Genomic DNA, 13893 nt, shown 5'->3' with positions numbered 1-13893 from the left:
TGATGGGCTCAATAAACAGCAACTTTGAAGGCAGTATCTAAAGCCAATTGTTTAATGTTTGCTAAATCGACGTGGAGAATATAGTACAACTTCAAATAGGACATTGTTAACTCAGTGTTTAGAAGTTTGTTTTCCTTGAATCAAACTTGCCCTAAATAGGTATTTTTTTAAGTATATCTACTCCAAAAATATTTTGCAAAGTGATTGCGATGATAAATTCTATTTCATGTGTATTTGTTTTATACACACACACACACACACACAGAGCATGGACAATTGCCTTAGTCCATTTTATATTACTACAACAAAATATGAAAAGGTAGGTGCTTTACTTAAAAAAAAAAAGGTTTTCTTTGACAGAAAACAGCATGGTGCTAGCACCACAACATGACCGATGGTATCACATAGCCGAAGTGTGCCCAAGAGAAGCGAGCATCTAGTAAGTTTTGGGGTGGCCCACAGCCAGGGAAGAAGCACGAGACCCACGAGGGAGCAGGGACCACTCTCTCCTAGTAGCTTGCTGTCATGGAGGAGTCCACTCCTGTCAGTTCCAGCTCGCCCGGGCTCCTCGCAGACGATGAAAGCAAGCTCAAGTCCCAGATCTCCAGTCAGCACTGTCAGTACCTAAATTATGACCCGTGAGCAGGTCCAGGCCAAAAGAAATCTTCCCAAACAAAATAAGTGAAGACTTCAACAGATATTCCTGCAAAGAAAACACGCAGAGGGCAATATGTACGAAAACTTGCTAAACACCATGAGTCTTGACAGAAACACGAGTCAGAACCATAGTTGACAGACTTCACACCCATTGTGACCATGAAAAACAACAGTGGCAGAACCTAACACTTGTCGTTGAGGAGGTCAAGAAACTAGAACATGCACTGGAGGTAAAAATGCCATAGGAAACAATGTTGGAACTGAAATATGCCCATGCCAGTATCCATTATAGTATGAGTCAAACAATCCTGTTTTATAACCAAAACATGGACACCGTGGAATACTATTCATAAAGATGAATGGAATTCTGGCCTATGCTACAATATGGAGGAACCTTGAAGATGTTACGCTGAGTGAAAGAAGCCAGACACCAAAGGACAAATGCTGTGTGATTCCACACGTCTGAGGAATGAAGATTTCTCCACCATCAGTATTGCTGCAGCACCAACATTTCCTACAGCATCTTTGCTCTCCATTCCTCCCATGAGATCTCTCTCTGTTCTTGTCCATCCGCCTTTACAATATAGATTATGGGTTGTGAAAAGGAAAAGACTGTCCCTTTCTCCCACAGCCACCTCACTGCCCTTCCTGGAAGGCCGGAAGTATCCTGCCTCTCCATCAGCACACACCTGGCTCCAGGCCTGACTCTGGGCCCTGCACCTTCCTGTGGCTTTCCGCATTGCTTTCTCCCCTCCAGCTGCCCAAGTGCTCTTCCTTCCACTTCTCCCTGTGGTGCCCTATCAGCCTGCCCTTCCTCCCCAGACCCAGCCTATCTGAGCTGAGAAAGATTGGGACACTAGGCTCAGGTGCCTGGGCTAAGCTCCTTATCCTGTGTAGGGCAACCTAGACTCAACCAAGGATTTAGTAGAACTTGGAATCTGCTCCCCAGCCTCGCCCCCAACCCCTACTAGAGGTCAAACCCAGGCCCACTGCTTACCAGAGACTCCTCATTCAGATAATCACTCTACAACCTGAGCTATGCCTCAAACCCTCCCTCCCTGTCATCTTTTGGATACAGGGTCTCATTGCATACTCCAGGCTGACCTCAAACTCACAACCTTCCTGGTTCAGCCTTCCAAGCACTGGGACTACAGTCACACAGTGCTGTGCCTGGCTGGAACTTGGATCTTTCCAGTGCTTGGACTGTTGTACACAGCTCTATCCACTACCTTGCTTTCCTCTTCAGTTCAAGGCCTATGGCCCCAATTTGGATCTTTCCAGTGCTTGGACTGTTGTGCACAGCTCTATCCACTACCTTGCTTTCCTCCTCAGTTCAAGGCCTATGGCCCCTTGTTAGTCAAAGCGTAGAGACGACAAGGACAGGTCTGGCTTTTAGTCTTGCTCCCAGCCAAAACTTCCAGTAGAATGGTGAAAGGGAGTGTGGTGAAAATGTCCTGGGTGCCGTGATGACATCAGAGCTGTTGAAAGAGGTGGACAATCTTTGGTGGTAAACTTCAGACTAGACCAAACTGTGTCTTCTACCCTCTCTTATGAGGAAAAATGTTCTCTGAGAAAAGGGTGACTGACTTGGGAAAAGGAAAGACTGGTCTTACTCTATGTTTTACAGTCAAGTCAACTGACTCCCAATCCCCTTTGGGGAGAGACCATATGTCTGTGTGTGTGTGTGTGTGTGTGTTGTATGTACATATATATGCATATATATATATATATATATATATATATATATATGTGGGGGAGGGGGAGCAGTTGCTACATATTTGTCATTTTCAATGGCCCCAGTAGAGTTGACCATATGGAATGAATGCCTTCAAGTTGAAGGTTTGCATGATCTATAATTGGACAGAAATTTGTTCACAAAAGGTATTTCAGAACCCCCACAATCCTTTAGTAGCAGGCTAGTAACAGTGTTTTTAAGGACCAGAATTCTCTTCAGAATGTCCACTTCATGCTGACCACAATGTAATCTCTAACTTCCTAACCCCCTCCGGCAAACACACATCTCTCTTCATGTTGAATTCACCACAAATACTAGAGCTTCACTTTGACTGTACTGGGCTTTTGAATGTCTGACCTCCCACTTGCCGGTGTTTGGACCACAATTCTTGCAGAAGGATTCTTGTTCAGGATATGCATCACAGTGTGTTTTTTAAATGAATGGCAAGCCTCTCTCTGCAGTGGCTCATTCCCTGTGCCTGGCTCTGTATAACCTTGGCTCTCTGGGTTTCCCACAAATTCTGTAGCTCACTGTCTCCCAGGTGGGATAAACTTACCCTCGGGGCTGTGCCAAGTGGCACATTGGGGAGCTGAGGCCATCCCAGATTTTCTCCCCTATTCCATTTTCCATTTCTAGCTTTAAGATTTTTCCCCCCTCATGGTATTGTGATTCAAACTTAGGACCTCTGTACTTGATAGATAGATCTCCCACCACTTGAGCACAACCCAGCTCTTAAGTTTTTGTTTGTTTGTTTTTCAGTCATGGGGCTTGAACTCCGGGCCTGGGTACCATCTCTGAGCTCTTTTGCTCGACTAGTGCTCTACCACTTTGAGCCACAGCTCCACTTCTGGTTTTTGAGTGGTTAATTGGAGATAAGAATCTCATGGAGTCTTTCTTGCCTGGGCTGGCTTCAAACTGGAATCCTCAGATCTCAGCCTCCTGAGTAGCTAGGATTACAGGTATGAGCCACCAGTGCCTAGCCATACAACCTAGCTCTTTTTGTTTGGATTGTTTTTTAGATAGAGTCTCACTTTGTCCAGGTCAGGCTAGACCACACCACTCTATTTATACTTCTCTTCCTAGCTGGAATGAGAGACACCACACACCACCGTACCCAGTTTCTTCCATGGAGATGACATCTCATGAACTTTTGGCTGAGGCTGGCCTAGAACTGTGATTCTCCCATTCTCTGCCTCCTAGTAGCTAGGATTACAGGCATGAGCCAGTGTGTCTGGTTGTATTTTTAATTTATAACATACATTTCCTCATGTGTCTATGTAGTGTTGCTCTGAAGCATGAAATGGAGTTTGGATTTGTACAAAACACTTGTTTCTATGTCCTCTAAATTTTATAAAATTGCAATTCTGGCTGTATTTTGTTTAAAATGAGAGTGTCTAGATGGGCATTCGGCCTAATTAACAGAAGTCACTGATAGATACAATCTAGAGCTGCTTCAGCTGCAGACATTGTGAGTAACCTATCTGCCCACACCCAGGCGTGGCTCATCTAACCAGCTGAAGCCCAGATGGAAAACCACAGAATGACTCGGACCACTTAGGAAGAAAGGATCGCAGAAGCACTTGTTACTGTCCCAGTTCCACAAGAGACTACCTCTTGGTTGAAACTGGGCTTGCTTTTCAAAAAGCTGAGCCCCTCCTCCATCTGTGCTGCCAGAATGCCCCACCGTGCAGCCCTTGTTTGCCATGGCTAGGTTAAAAGGAAAGAAGGGACCAGTGCAGTGGCACACACCTGTAATCTCAGCTACAGAGGAGGCGGAAGTAAGAGGATCATGGTCAGAGACCAGCCTAGGCAAAACCAGGAGAACTTATCTGAAAGTAACTAATGCAAAAAAGGGCTACAGCCATGGCTTCTGGCAAGCACAAGTCCCTGAGTTCAAACCCTAGTAATGTAAATAATTAATAATAATAATAATAAAGGTGGCATAGTTAGGAAAACTCTCAGATCTTCAGGGGCTTCTTTTGCCCATTTCTGATGACTATGTTTTCCCTTTGTCCTCTCAGGGAATGATTGGTCTTAGTAATTTATTCTTACAAAGTCTATTCCATGTGTACATGAATATCCCTCTCTATGGAGTACAGGTGATTGGGTGAGGGACGTAGATGTAGCAGATTACTGACATCTCCCACAACCTACTAGAAAGGTCCTTAGCTTCCAAATGAGGAAACACAATGCTAGTATTTATGGAGAATCTCCACCTGCTGATGCTGCGTCATTTCCAATCTGAAACTGAACATAGTGGGATGAACACAGTGGGATGAAGTATTTGATGGAGGTGGGCCGCGTGTATGGCTGGGTGTCCTTCCATCTACAGGCATATGACTGTGGGTAGGCAAGAGCAGAACACCGGCTGGGGTGGAGTGTATGCAAAGTGTTTACTGATGTATTTCCCACCATTCCTAGTACAAATTAGGAAGAAAGGGAAAAGAGGAGGGAGGGAGAAGTAGAAGGGAAGGGAAGGAAAGAGAGAGAAAGGAAGGATGGAAGGAAGAAAAGAAGGAAGGAAGGAAGGGAGAAAGAAAGCATGAAAAGAAGGAAGGAAGGAAAGGAGGGAGAGAGGAAGGGGAAAGGGAAAGAGAAAAGGAAGGGGAAAGAAAGGAAAGGAAAGATCTACATAAAATAGAAAAGAGTACTTGCTCTCTTTTTGGAGAAAAGCAGCGAAGAAGGAACCTGAAAAGCTCTCCCAGAACAGCACAATTGGAAGGACCTGTTTTGTTTGTTGTTTTTAATTGGCTTTTGTTTGTTTGTTGTTTTGGTATACTAGGTTTGAATTCAAGGCCTTTACTTGCTGGGCAGGTGCTCTACGCTTGAGTCATGCCTTCAGTGCAGGATGTGTGTTTTGACACATTGACTGAAAGGTGTGCGAGAGGGAGACTCTTCTGTCTGCTCTCTGGAGTGTCTTCTCAGTTGACTAAGAAAATAGACAGTGAAAGAAGCAAGCGTGTCTGTTTGCAGGCAACTCTAATCATTCAGGCTGCCTTTCATTTGTTTGCTGTTTATTTACTTGTAACGACAAAGTACTTGAGTGAGAAATCATTTCGTAGTGTGAGCTCAGCAAAGTAAGGGCTGGTATCAGTTGTAACGTTCAGCACACATTGGTCTCTTGTCATTTCTTTGTCTTGCTTTCTGGAAAGGAACAGCCCCCAGAGGGACTTTCTGCAAGGATGCATTAAAAAAAAAAAGACTTATACTAAGTGTTATTTCCACATTTGATACCTCCTTTCTTAACAAAAAGCACTTTGTTCAGTTCTGTAAGGTTCAGAAATTTGATGCTATCGTCTCAGAAATTATAGCCCCATTCTTAAATAGACGCATGGAGAACATTTTACAAAAGAAGTCTATGGGAAAATCCCCCATTGAACTTCCAAGTGCAGGTCTTTCCCTCTTAACTTGACAGAGAGGACCAAGCCTCTGCTTTGTTCTGTGTCAGGGTGAATTTTCACTGGAGTGAAAAAGTAATTATAGAAACCATAATGACTTTCCTTACAGCTGGGCTGATTTAGCAGCATGAAACTAGATGTTTAAGCCAACCTTCCCCACAGGATTCTATATACAGATTCACTAATCTCTCTGGCAGAAATGTATGTTTCTTCGGTTTATGGTTTTCAGACTAAGACCCAACCTGGCCTTGTAAGGGGCTATAAATCCATACACGTTTCTTAACACACACACACACACACACACACACATCATTTTCTTTACAAGTTATGTTCTCTTTTTTCCTTCCTTTACACTGACTATAGACATGCTTATTCTGGTAGATTCTGTCATCTGTGAAAAGAAACATTATCCTGAAACAAACACGCACAAGACACAAAGTGACAAGCACAAGAAAGGTGGAGGAGGCAACTTTAGGGCATCTTGCCAGGTTCTTTATTAGACTTGCCTAGGAATTTGTATGTATAAAAGACATTGGGCTGGGCACCGGTGGGCCTGTAATACTAGCTATTCAGGAGGCTGAGATCTGAGGATGGTGGTTCAAAGCCAGCCTGGGCAGGAAAAGTCCATGAGACTCTTATCTCCAATAAACCACCAGAAAACTGGAAGTGGCGCTGTGGCTCAAGTGGTAGAGCGCTCACTTTCAGCTGAAGAGTGGAGGGACAGCGCCCAGGCCCAGAGTCCAAGACCCCCCTCTCCCCAAAAAAATTGACCATTTCCTTCCTCCCTCCTTCCCTCTATCCCCTCCTGTCCTCCTGCCCTCCTGTCCTTCCTTCCTCCCTCCCTTCCTCCCTCCCTCCCTCCCTTCCTCCCTCCCTCCCTCCCTTCCTTCCTTCCTTCCTTCCTTCCTTCCTTCCTTGTACTGAGGCTTGAACTCAGGACCTCTCTCTTACTTGGATTTTTCTGCTCAAGGCTAGTGCTCTACCACTTGAGCCACAGTTCACCTCTAGCTTTTTGCTAATTAATTGGAGATAAGAGTTTCATGAACTTTTCTGCCTGGCCTTGTTTCAAACCAGGATGCTCAGCTCTGTAGCTATGTTTATAGTAACTATATTTATAGGTATGAGCCAATAGCACCCAGCTAGAAATGGAGAATTTTAAACACTTTACTTCCAATTCACATGCCTTAAACATGGGTGGGGATATGTGTTGCCTTTTAAGTCCTATGTATTGAGGCTTGCTCTGGGTGTAATTGGACTGAGGTAACACAGTGGTTTGTGCTTAAATCTCCTTAACTGCACATAAAACTTCATTGTGCCTCACTCTAGTGAATATTTCCAACAGCAAAATATCTGGTCTCTAAAATACCTGTAAACTTATATCTCTGTCAAGTGCACATGTCAGTTTTAGAATGTTTAGATACCAGTGTAGGAATATACCAACTCCACTGGTTCTTATACTTTAAAAGGTTACATATATGGTATATTAATTACGTCTCAACTTTTTTTTTTTGGTGGAGGAAAAGAAAAGCGTGTCTGGGTGTTAAGCCATAATAGGGTAGAAGCTTAGGAAAGAGAAGATTTTTATTTTGGTTTTTGGTGTTGGTACTTGGGCTTGAACTCAAGGCCTGGGTACTATCCTTTAGATTTATCACTCAGGGCAGGTGCTCTGTCACTTGAGCCACACTTTCACTTCCAGCTTTTTGCTGGCTAGTTAGAGATAAGAGTCTCACAGACTTCCCTGCTTGGGCTGGCTTCAAACCTAGGGTCCTCAGACCTCAGCCTCCTGAGTAGCTAGGATTATGGGTGTGAGCCACCAGCACTTGGAAAGGAAAGGTTTTTAAGGAACATTGTGTGTGTGTAAGTGGGGGTGGGGAGGGGGCCAGGAATCTAAGACTGGAACAGAGGATTCTGTGGAAAGCAGTGATTCCTTGTGTGGGTTATATGTTGGGTGGTTTAAATGAGTCAGAGCCATGTCCTGGAAGTGGAAGCGACCGTCCTCGTGGTCAGTCAGATGATCCTGGAGCCCAAGACCCGACAAAGGGCACTGGACAGCATCCCTAAGTGACTGCTTCACACCTTTGATGAAATTCCCCTAAAAAGTACCTTTCTGTGTGTGTCACACAGGCCAAGCGTGCACTTACATGACAAACACCTCTGCCACTTTCGTAATGGGTCAGAGCAATTGATAACCTTTGTCTTCTGCTCCATCTTCCTCTGTGACGGTGTTTTACTATGCTAGACCCTGAGAAGGGCCTCGTTTCCTTCCAGAAAAAATCCAAGGCCTCTCAGAACAAGGGAACAGTAGTGCATGGGGGAGAGGACTGTTGATTTCTCCTAAGTCATTCCTCCTAATTTCTACCGGACTCGTTACCCTGCTGTCCCTGTCACCCAGTGAGTTCACTGGAGCACCCAACACACGTTGTCAGGTGTCTAGAGAGAGTGGTCATCCGGCCCAGGATACCCACGTACAGCTCCAACGCAATTAGTTCCCGTCTCCTGGACCTCAGAGTCACTGTGTTTCTGACCCCACTTGTCCAGCCAGTAGGAGGCCAGGGAGCCCCAGCCCTAGCTCCCTACCCAGCATTTTGTGTCACTCACCAGCCCCCTTAGGGGACTGTCCCTGGCCTCCTGCTGGGGCCCAGGCTGTCTGCCTCCATGGTAACACCTGCCCAAGTGTGTGTGCACCAGTTACCTGTCAGCTCCCTGAGAGGAAGATCTGTTAGCTGGTGTGAGGACCGGGCAGCGAGCTTGACCTGTGGGTTGAGTACAGGATGGTCCATCAGCTACAAGCAAGTCTTCTGTTGCCTTGCCCCACTTCTGACATGAGCACCTGTCCACGGTCCTGTGGATTCTTGTTGTTTACTTTGATAGTGGTTTTTGTTGTTGTTGTTTTTGTTGCACTGAAAAGGCTGGGATGTGAAGCGAGTGCTCCTTCACCTCTCTGGTCATTATAGGGGTTGGGCATTTTGTTTGGTTTGGTTGATTTTACTGAGATGAGCATGTTGAAAGATTAATTTTTATATTAGACTCAGGCTGTTGGCCCAGCAAGGACACAGAACCCCATGATGCTTAAGCAATGTGTCTAGATTCCTTTAAAAAAGAAAGTTCTCTGCATGCCTAACATTTCAGAAGGTAAGCAATGTTAAACACCTTTTAAAGTGCCAAGGTAATTTGAAAGACCAAACTTGACATCCCCTGCTGGGATGATAAGAAGAGGCTTCATAAACTCCCTGCGCTTCTGTGACCACAGGGAGTCCACCATATTGGCTGCCATTTGACCCCAGAGAAAGGAGCCCACTTGGTGTGGGCTCATGTAAAGCAATTTTCAATTTTCTAAGGACAGTTTGCAAATTTCCATTCATCCACCCTATCTCTATGAACATTTTTTCTTGTTATTATAAAGGTGGTGTACAGAGGGGCTACAGTTGCATAAGTCAAGTTATGAACACATTTCCTTTTGGAAAATGTCACGCCTTCCCTCAATCTCTCTCCCAATTTTTCCCTCCTTTTGGAAAATGTCACGCCTTCCCTCAGTCTCTCTCCCAATTTTTCCCTCCCCTCCCACCCACAGGTTGTGTAGTTCAAGTTTAACACAGTGTCTAGTGCATACCACTGCTGCCTTTGCTCCCCCTTGGTCCCTCCATTTCTGTGTTCCCCCTAACTCTCCCAAAGACAGATAAACAAACAAGATGAAAAGAAAACAACAACAACAACAAAGAAAAACCCCTCTTGTTTCTATTTCCTGGAGTTCATTTCCATATAAAATATGTGTTTAAGTATATAAACAAATGTCCAGCCCAGGGCTAAAACGACAGATTGGGATTAGATATTCATAGGGTAAATGATCTAGAAGAGTGAAGTGGCATTTTTTTAAGATGACAGTGTGAGCAACTAATAGTATTTTCTTATGCTTATTAGAGGTGTACGTTGGTGGCTCGCTTTTTGCGTCATTCAGGTAAAGCACATGTGCATATCTGCCCCATGTCACTCCTCTTCACAGGTGACTTTGCAGGTCGCGCCTCCATGCAGCAGAGACAGGCAGTATGAGCTCCACGGGAGGTGCTGTAGCAGATGTGAACCAGGTATGTCCATCCCAGAACAGTCCAGAACAGTCCAGCACCTGCCAGTGGAGCAATGGAGGGTGCTTCCTCTGGCTGCTGCTGCTTTCTCCTCCCCTCCTCCTCCTCCTCCTCCTCCTCCTCCTCCTCCTCCTCCTCCTCCTCCTCCTCCTCCTCCTCCTCCTCCTCCTCCTCCTCCTCCTCCTCCTCTTCTTCTTCTTCTTCTTCTTCTTCTTCTTCTTCTTCTTCTTCTTCTCTTCTTCCTCTTCTTCTTCTTTTTATGGTCCTATAGGAAAGAAAGAAAGAGACAGAAAGAAAGAGAGAAAGAAAGAGAGAGAAAGAAAGAAAAAGAGAGAGAGAAAGGGGGAAGGAAGGTAAGAAGGAAGGAAGGGAAGGAAAATGGAAGGAAAGGAAGGAAGAAGTGAAAGGAAGGAAAGGAAGAGAGGGAAGGAGGGAGAGAAAGAGAGGAAGAAAAGAAGGAAGGAAGGAAGAAATTGGTTAGACCTTTCATAGTAGAGACAAGTAATAATGACTGACACGCAGAAGACAAAAATTGTTCCATCAATAGACAAAACCACCTAAAAATCAAAGGCAGTTTCAAAGGCCGGGTTTTCATTTGACACTGAGACAATATTTCACATAATACTAACTTAAGAGGGCATGGTTTTCAAACCTGTATTTTAGCCCCTTTATGATTCAAACTCTGGGAAAATGTGGAATGCAGCTCTTGCTGGCACAGAAATCTTGTTTGGGAATAACCACACTGGAATTGCCTGCGTTTTGCTAGGCCTTCTCCACCTACCTGCCGGGAGCCGCACCCTTGGCTGCCTCTTTCCCAGGGCTGTTCTGTTGCAGTGTGGCCAAGTCTTTCTAAGGCCACTGTCAGGGCCCCAGCCCACAGGGTCCCTGCTCTCCCTGTTCTAGTATAAGATAGGACACCTTATAACAAGAGCCTTTGGGAGTTGGGAATTGGTGGCTCACACCTTTCATCCTAGCTACTCAGGAGGCTGAGATCTGATGATAGTTCAAAGCCATCTCTGGCAGGAAAGTCTGTGACATTCTCATCTCTAACCACCAAAAAGCCAGAAGGGTGGCTCAGTGCCCTGGTCCTGAATTCAAGCCCCAGTACCACTCTTCCTACTCCCAAACCCTATGGGTGTTTCAGCTGCAGATATTTCTTGGATGTACAAAACCAAGCTCCAGTGATTGTCATGAACACACATGTATGTGACTTCCGAACTGTCCATGAGCCTGTAGGGCGGGTAGTGCTACTCATGTGTTTTTCCCTTGTGCCATACATACAAGCCATGCATTTTAGACCTGTTTTTATCACTGGTACAGTCTTTATTTGTGTTGTTGTGTTGGTTTTGATTGGTGCATTCTCCCCTCTTCCAATTTAAGGAAAGTACATGTCTTCTAAATGCACTACTACCTCTGACAGTGTATGTCTGCCCTGTGGCCCAGAGGAATATCTGGAGACCTGGAATGAAGAAGATAAATGCTTGCTGCATAAAGTTTGTGATACAGGTGAGTTAGGCATGTCAGCATGTGGGTGGGAAGAATGGAAAACAGAGGTCATCTTTTGTCCTGAAAATCTCCCATTCTGTAAATGTTTTCAGATACAAGTGTTATTTCTTTTAAAGAGTCCATAAAGGATTGTGACCGTAGTTTTAGGTCCTTGAAGCCCTGGGTTAAAATGCTCTTTTGGGGGGGGGAGAAGTTATTTTTCAGACAGGGTCTCATGCTTTTGTAGGGCTGGCCTTAGACTGTGATCCTCTTAATTATGCCTCCTGACTAGCTAAGATTACATGCACCAGAATGCCTCGTTTATTTGTGGAGATGAAATCTTCCTAATTTTTTGTCTTGACTGGCCACTAATCTTGATGTTTCTGATCTCTGCCTCCTAGGTAGCTAGGATTCTATGTATGTACCATTGGACCTGGCCGTAAAAAATTCCTTACTTAGAACTTCTTGTTCTACAATATGCTTATGCTGCAGTTTAATTACGAACACATCTTACAGTTGACACACATTCCTACAGTGCTGTGTCAATTGCTCCTCCCAGATCCCTGTAAGATAGTTGGACTTTTCCCATTTTCAAGATGGAGAGTTAGACTTGGGTTACATGACTTCTCCAAGGTTAACAGATGAGAGAAATAAGACTCAGAGCTACTCTTCTGATATGTAAAGCTTTTTCCTAAACTGTAAAAGTTTTACTAGCTTTACAGTTTGATCTTCTTACCAGATTGCCTTATTTTCTTGTGTTGTCTTCAATGTTTCTAAATTATAGTTTGTTGGTCTGATATGGCTGAACATTCCTGTAATCCCAGCATTCGGGAGGGTGAGGCAGGAAGATAGAGTTTAAAGCCAGCGTGGGCTACAGACAAGACTATCTCAAAAAGATTAAAAACAAAACCAACCAAACAAAAAGCGACTATAATTTCTTCTCACAAGTTCCTTTCTCTTTCTTTTTTTTCTTCTACTCTGTTTACATGTTGAAGACCCCACAATATTGCCCTTGTGGACTTGAGTGTGGGTTTGTCTGGTTGTATGTCTGGTTGTGGATGTATCAGCTAAATCTTGAACACATTCTTCTGCTGCCCTGTGGTTCCTCTAAGTAGAAAGCTGATCAGATTCTGGCTTGATTTGGTTTTGGTTAAAAACAACAACAACAACAACAACAAAACAACCCTCATGCATTGTATCATTCCTATATTTAGTGCAGTGTTGGAATTGCACAATAGCTGTGTAGCTCAATTTTTTTTATGTTTCTGGGGGCTGCGGCGGAAACTGGCTTATTCTATCTATTTTTATTGGGATATGTAGGATGTGAGATCTTCATCTCCCCACCCCCATTCTCTCCTCACTGATTTGCTGAGATGCTTCATATAGACAGACATCCCTCATACATGATTTGTTTCTCCTCACATGCAGTAGCACCTCTAGGAAAGATGCTCATAACGTCACCTGTGACTCCAAAATAATATCCTATTGATATCATGAACTCATAAGTTTAGATGAGTCTGGGGCATTTCAATCTGGTGAAGTTAGTGACCATTTGAGCACCAGGATGGGGGCCACTTCTTGCAGGTGGCCTAAGTCTTCTGATTCAACCCCAGGCATTTCGGAGGGCTCCTGGCTTCCAGATTTCCCCTAATCACTTTCCTCCTTTCCTCAAGGATCCCTTGCTGCTTTTAGCAGATCATTTTGTTCAGTGATTTCAGTTGAAGTAGTAGGGAGACTCATTGCTACTGGATTGATCTTCCATTGAAGGCTTTGCTTCCCGCCCTCCTTCCCTCCCCAACGCCCCCCACCCCACCTCCAATGGCAGAACTAAGAACTAAGTAGTTTGTTGTTGTTTTAACATTGTAATTTTCCCCCCACTTGGCAGAACTAAGAACTGAGTAATTTTTTTTAACATTGTAATTGTCTCTAATATGTTAGGGGCAGCTGGCAGATTTGGGGGCAGAAGGTAGCATGGAAACTCCACTGAGCAGAAGTATTTGATCAAGTCTTTATTTCCCATTGCTTAGTAATGACCTTGACTCATTCCTGTCTCTTGGAAATAAAGATTCATTCTGTCTGCTCCCAAATAAAACTAAATACACTAAAATATTTTAAAAGATGGCAAAACTATTCACCACCTTATATTCACTTACAGTTGAGTGGCATTACTGAACTTTCCAGAATATTTAGAATACTCCAGAAAAGTGGCATTTGTCCTTGTATGCCCCATGCCTTGGTCCTGTAGAGCTCACCCGGGGCGGGAAGAATGGGAACGGGAGGGTAGTGGGATTTCACCACCCTTGGCCCTGAAAAGGATAGGAAATGATGCCTCCCAGCTGGCGTGGCTGCAGCTTGAGACAATGAAGAAGCAGTTTCTGGTTAATGTGTCTCTTTTTTTTTTTTTTTTTTTTTTTTTGTTGGTCGTGGGGCTTGAACTCTGGGCCTGGGCGCTGGCCCTCAGCTCTTCAGCTCAAGGCGAGCGCTCTACCAATTGAGCTACAGCGCCACTTCCGGTTTTCTGGTGGTTTATTGGAGATAG

At 44.5% G+C, this 13893-nt stretch overlaps 1 protein-coding gene across 1 annotated transcript in view; it reads left to right on the top strand.

The window, feature by feature from the left end:
• The first annotated feature begins 394 nt into the window (after nt 1–394).
• Tnfrsf11a (TNF receptor superfamily member 11a) overlaps nt 395–13893 on the top strand; it is a 36230-nt gene continuing 22731 nt past the window's right edge. The window contains exons 1-5 of the mRNA XM_042668551.1: nt 395–439; nt 4414–4491; nt 9041–9103; nt 9791–9872; nt 11250–11375. Of these exons, the coding sequence (XP_042524485.1) occupies nt 395–439; nt 4414–4491; nt 9041–9103; nt 9791–9872; nt 11250–11375 (394 nt within the window). The remainder of the gene's footprint in view (nt 440–4413; nt 4492–9040; nt 9104–9790; nt 9873–11249; nt 11376–13893) is intronic.

Source organism: Dipodomys spectabilis, unplaced genomic scaffold (genome assembly GCF_019054845.1).
Source record: "Dipodomys spectabilis isolate Male_0828 unplaced genomic scaffold, ASM1905484v1 ptg000455l, whole genome shotgun sequence".
Lineage (NCBI taxonomy): Eukaryota > Metazoa > Chordata > Mammalia > Rodentia > Heteromyidae > Dipodomys > Dipodomys spectabilis.
The sequence above is the reverse complement of the archived record's forward strand: the minus strand, read 5'-3'. Positions and strand labels throughout refer to the sequence as shown.